This window comes from Mercenaria mercenaria, chromosome 11 (assembly GCF_021730395.1).
Source record: "Mercenaria mercenaria strain notata chromosome 11, MADL_Memer_1, whole genome shotgun sequence".
Classification (NCBI taxonomy): domain Eukaryota; kingdom Metazoa; phylum Mollusca; class Bivalvia; order Venerida; family Veneridae; genus Mercenaria; species Mercenaria mercenaria.
In genome coordinates this window covers 58,966,572-58,972,571 of record NC_069371.1, presented here as the reverse complement: position 1 = coordinate 58,972,571, position 6,000 = coordinate 58,966,572, and the positions used below count along the sequence as shown (strand labels likewise).

At 35.8% G+C, this 6,000-nt stretch overlaps 2 protein-coding genes across 2 annotated transcripts in view; one reads left to right on the top strand and one right to left on the bottom strand.

The window, feature by feature from the left end:
• Positions 1–544: 544 nt before the first annotated feature.
• Positions 545–1,522, bottom strand: LOC123524448 (uncharacterized). The gene has a single exon (XM_053518122.1). The coding sequence runs from the start codon at positions 1,520–1,522 to the stop codon at positions 545–547; it is 978 nt and encodes a 325-aa protein (XP_053374097.1).
• An 863-nt stretch (positions 1,523–2,385) lies between these two features.
• LOC123531310 (glycylpeptide N-tetradecanoyltransferase 2-like) overlaps positions 2,386–6,000 on the top strand; it is a 42,626-nt gene continuing 39,011 nt past the window's right edge. The window contains exon 1 of the mRNA XM_045312152.2: positions 2,386–2,503. Coding sequence (XP_045168087.2) covers positions 2,403–2,503 — 101 coding nt within the window. The 5' untranslated portion in view covers positions 2,386–2,402. The remainder of the gene's footprint in view (positions 2,504–6,000) is intronic.

The window sequence follows — 6,000 nt, the reverse complement described above, 5'->3', positions numbered from 1 at the left end:
GACCTCAAAATACCGAGGTGTGTACTAAGATCAACGTTAGGTATTTCTGTATTATATATAAGGAACTGACTTAAGTCTTTACTTTTATTTTTGTAGTTTTTTTGGCTTCTATACAAGCAGAGCTTCTGTTTTTGTTGGTTGTAGAGTGTAACGCTCCTGATTAGCAAAATTTTCTGCCATGCTTATAAGAGTTTGAGTTTCCGTAGAAGAAGTAGAATTGATTGTTACATCATCTGCACAGGCAGTGGCATTACATCTTGTCGTACCAATAGTGTAACCCTTACAGGTAGACTGTACATTGCTTAACAGTGGGTTCACATAGACTTTGTAGAGGTCAGTGCTCAGAATTCCACCTTGACGCACTCCTTGGGAAACTGGTTTTTTTTATCGATATTCTGATCATTTTACAACGCTTTGGGTTTCTTCGTGTAGACTATGTATGAGTGACCAGTGCCTATCCTGTACTCCTGCATGACATACACGACGAAGAAGGTGATTATGGTTTACAACGTCAAACGCTTCTTTGGCTTCCAGAAAGACATAATTAATCCTTACTGTCCCTGGATATTTCCTCGACAATAAGTGCTGCAATGAGAGGGGATGTGTTTGTAGTGAACCCACGTTGGTACGGATTCTGATGGAGTTCCATTACCGGTGCGACTCTATTTTTAATAACTATTTCCATTAATTTTACAATTACAGGCAAAACAGTTATTCCTCTGAAGTTACTAGCTTCTGTTTTATTACCTTTATTTTTAAACACAGGAGTCGGCAGTCCTAACTTAAGTACGTCTGGAATAACTCCAGATTCAAATATTGCGTTAACTATTTTAAGAATCTGAATGTGCAATGAGATACCTCCATATAGAATACTTTCAATTGTGAGCCCATAATAATCAGGCGACTTTCCTCTATTTACAGATTTCATAGCTGCTTGTAGTTCCTCCATACTAACGAATTTAATTTCAGATTCATTAACCCTAGTTTTTATATTCTGGACTTCTAAATTTACCATACTGTTATAATTTTCATCAAAGGTTTGATTATTGTTTACTTTGGCTAAGTGCTCAAAATGTTCTTTAAAGCCTTCAATGACACTTTCAGGACCATGATATCTCACACCGTTAACACAAAGTTCTTCTGAAACTGCATATTTTGTTTGCCTCTGTTTATTCACTAATTTATAGAAAAGTTTAAGGTCTTTAGATCTTGTAGAGTGAATATTTTCAATATCATTTCTACGTCTACGCGCCTGCTCGCGTCGACATTTAGTACGGAACTGTTTCTTTTTTGTTTTTAATTCAACTAATAATGGGTGATCCGGATTTCTTGGTCGATCACTCAGACTCCAGTATTTATATGCTTGTCGCAACTTCTTAAGTGCTTCTGATATTTCTGAGTTCCACACTTTCAATTTTGGTTTTGCATTGAGAGTTTTCTGTTTTACGCCAAATTTTGAAATACTGATTTTGATTACGTTGATTGTTCCCAGTATCTGTTCTCTCATTCTCGATATCGACATTACTGGTACTGATGATAAACCCGAACAGAAAATGAGGTTTTTTACCTGTAACTTTTTTATTTCTGCAGATTGAAATCAATGGTTGGTATCAAAATAAAGCTTAACCTTTGCTGAAAACTTTATATAATTCAAAGTTATATTTAGTAAGAAAACTCACATGAAGTGAGGGCCTGAAAAGGGTATGTAAAAGGGGGACTTTATGAACGTTGACTGATGATAAATTCGAACCCTTTGTCATTTACAAAATTTTCTTGGTATTATTATATTGAAACTTTCCCCAAAAAGCTGCAACAGTTATTCCTGATCAAGTAATGAAAAGTTAACAAATGTCAGGCCGTCATGTTTCGACAGTGAGCATGCGCAAAAAAGCACCCTCTTCCCCAGTAATTTTGGATAAATATTTTTTATACAAATTTATGTAAGTGATTTATTTGTACAGAATATTTACCAATTTTGTTTTTGTTTATACCAGTTGGTGTTGTAAGTGGAAACTATTAGATGGTGTGTTCAATTTTATAAATAACCGATTGCAATCGAATATTTCCAAGGTGTTCGACTTTATCATCTGTCCGGGTTTATCATCAGTACCAGTATGGATAAAATCGCTTGGGTTACAATTCTTAGTTAAAAACTCATTAAGCCTATTGTTTATTTCATTTTCATATTCGTAATATGGCGCATAGGGCTATTTTAGCTTTGAATTTATTTAAAGATGCAATTTTGACAGTTTTAAGCCATTTTTGGCCATAAAACTCCGGACAACAGTGCAATTTTAGTATATCAAGCACATTCATGCGTTAGTTATTTCAAAATCTTGGGACTGATTACAAGTAGTAAACCAGTCTGATGGTTTTTTTCGCTAACCAGTCTCACAACAAGCATGGCGGATGCCGATTCACTCTACGAGCTTAGCTCGGATCAAGACGTTGATCCTGATGCAATGGACGGTGATGTTGAAAATGATGACACTGCCGATGATGGGTAATTCATTTTTCTTTTGCTGTGTTTAAATTATTTTGTTTCAAATGGTCTAGTTATTTAACTGGAGGTGTTTGTTTACTTGAACTTTCGAGTGACAGTTTGATTTTTCTGCTTTCTTCCAGTCGCGATCGGGCATGTCCGAAGAGTAAATTGAAAACATGTGTTTTTAAAGGTAAAGGTAAATTTATTTACCGTCGCTTTGTGAAACAATGAACATAAGGTCTGTAGAACTTTTTGAGCGGCCCTGTTTTAAGAACAGTTAAAAGTTTTAACTTAAAACCAATTATACTCAACATCACTAATCTCGCGTCATCACTAATTTCGCGGTATTTGAGTTGCGCCACCTACGTGGTGTTTACCGGGGAAGTTCGTGACCTATTTTACTCATGCTGGCGAAAAATGTTCCTACCTGCAGTTACCAGTCAGGGGTGTAACTGTTTCAAGTTATCACAGTTAATAACCCATTTGAGTTATTGGGTTTACTTTCATAACTTGTTTCAGTTATCAGAAAATATTACAAAGCCCTCCTGTGTCAATTCCTCATTTTGAATGTGACTAATGCAATCATTTCCAGAATCCTTGGCCTTTTATCTTTCCAGCTATGCAGTAAATTTTTTTACGCAAGGCTGATATTTAAAGTCTTACGCAAATGGTTTTAATGCTATAAAACTCTTAACATCCCATTATGTTCATCAGGTCATGACCAGACTAAAAGAGAATTTGATTAACCACAGTTTGCTACTAATTACAATTTAAAGGTCACTTTGTGAGAACAGCAGAAAGGCTTTTTTTGAATAACTTACCTGGGTTATCTATATTTTATAACTAATACAGGTTATAAAATTCTTGAAAAAGTAACTGAAATAGGTTACATAACTTAAAACAGTTACACCCCTGACTGGTTACATTGCTAAATATCTGTCAGTATTTATTAAAATCGTATTTTTCCCACATCTATTGCAAAAATCCATGAATTAAGCAAATATTTGCAATGTTTATAAGTTCGTCTAACAGCTGATCGGCATTTGTCCTCATTAATTATACAAATTAAGTTCCGCCTGTAGGTTAGAGGACACAAAATTTTAAGTAACATCCTCCAGCTACACAAAAATGAATGCAATATCGGTATCAGGCGAAACATCAAAACGTCTTAACTCGACGGATTTTAAGGGGGAGGAAGGGATGGGGTCCCCTGACCATCTCCTCAAAATACACCCATGATACTGAGCAGTGAATTTTAACATGTTAGATAACTATCAAATAGAAAATATTAAGTAATAGTACGATTCTTAGGCTCCGCTACATTATGACCACGCCCGCGACCTTGTGATTTACTTGCAAAATATCTGGTGTGTCCGCTGCCCAGAGGAGAATATTTTCGATAGTGCCAAGGTAAACAGATAATATAAAACGTTTAAATTGGTGTTTAATGACTTTTGAGTGTTCCTGTTAGTTTGACTTAGATAGCTTTTCAATGTTTGAATTATATTTAGTGTTTTTAAACCTATGATAGTTTGATTGACACAATTATTGACCTATACCGCGACATTAGTGATGTGACGTCACATGATAACAATGGCTGACTATTGTTGTTCGAAGTACACATGGATGTTTCTTGAATGATATCTTATTCATTTTCACACAGTTATTGATGCATATGACATGAAATATTGTGGTAAAGACAAGAAATACACTGTTGTGTTGTTTCTTGTTTAAAATCGTTACGTCGAATGTCAAGTACTGCGACATTACAGATGAACGGTATATAATATCTTACCTTACCCCCAGCAATTTGCTGGTACCCATTTACAGCTGGGTCGACTGAGGCAATCGAGATAAAGTGCCTTGCCCAAAGACACACCGCAATGGGAGTAGCCAGGAATCAAACCTGGGGCCTTCACCTACATAGGAAAGCGTCTTAGCCCTCTCGACCAGTGTGTCCACGTTTTTGAAAATACTTAATAGATGCTGGGCTCTGTAATAACAGCCATCCATGCATTTCCTAAGGCAATGGCTACGATTACAGTACCTTAATCCTAGCCTCCGATTCTAGGATTATGGAAGTTCCGTATTCCTAGACACACCTATAAGGATAGGCTAGGGTTACGGAAGTATTTAAGAGGCATCAAATATATGATAAAAAATGCATATATGATGCTGTGAACTTACTTTTTTCACTTAAAGTAGAGAAAACGAAATGCAAAATCGTATACGGGTGTTGATTTCGCCCGATTCTGTATGCATGGAAATCTAAAGTGACAGGCAAAATCAAATAATCAAAGTTTAAGTAGTTAATATTTTTAAAAATATTTATGAGCTATTATTAAGAATATATATAATTCTTCGTTTGTCTGTCAATTTTCAAAACAAGAAATATATATTTAGTGTGGTTTTGGAAAGGAAAATAGGTGTTGATTTCACCTGTTTCTTTATTTTATAATAAGATTATACTAACCCGAAATGGCTGATCGATAACATGAAATAATAGAGCAGACATGAAAAAAAAAACCCATTATTTTAAGTGAAATAAGTAAGTTTACAATAACATTTATGCATGTCCTAACATACAATGTGATGCCTCTTAAATACTTCCGTAATCCTAGCCTATCCTCATAGGTGTGTCTAGGAATACGCAACTTCCGTAATTCTAGAATCGGAGGATAGGATTACGGTACCGTAATCGTAGCCACTGCCATTTCCTAATGGTAGACATTTTGAAGTTGGTTCAGGTTTCTAAATTTTTTCTTAAGCCTTTAATCAAGCTTTATGGTTGTGTAGTACCAAGGATTCTAACACGACCCAATTTGTTTTCCTATTAAACAAAGAAGGCAGAAAACTCGTGTTATTATTCAACAATTCATTTTTCTGATGTCACAATTATTACGTCATAGCGTTAGATGCAGGCTTTCAAGTAGTCCTACTTTTTTCTACTTTTCCTTCTTTTTAGGTCTGTTCCTACTTTTTTCCTACTTTTAAAAAAAAAAACTCCTACAATTCCTACTTTTTTATTTAAAGAAGAAGAAATATGTTAATAAATGTTGTTAGTCTATTTGTACTGCATAATATAAGGACTGATGGTATTCTGGTGAGGCTCTGCTATGTACAATTGGACCTCAGAGCATCATGAAATAGACAGACCTTATATATCAGGGCTGGGCCGAGGGGGCACATGCCCCCTCCCCCTCAGTTAGCTGAGAAGTGAGCTATACTCATCAAAGTTGCACCAAACTACATTTTGGCAAAGAAATAATATTTTCTCAAAATTTATTCCCAAAACGCACCAGAGGCCACCATTTCATACCTATATTTAAAGAATTTCCAGGGGGAAAGCCCCCCTGACCCCATAAAATGAGAGGAGTACTCCTCCAGTACCCCAAAATTTAGACCAAAAAATGCACCAGAGGCCACCATTTTATACCTGTATTTCAAAATTTTCCAGGGAGAGAGCCCCCTGACCCCCCTAAAATGAGGGGAGTACCTACCCACACATCAAATTT

What these genes read in the sequence shown, in the direction of transcription:
- LOC123524448 (XM_053518122.1), bottom strand. Translation starts at nt 1,522, where the DNA reads ATGTCGATATCGAGAATGAGAGAACAGATACTGGGAACAATCAACGTA.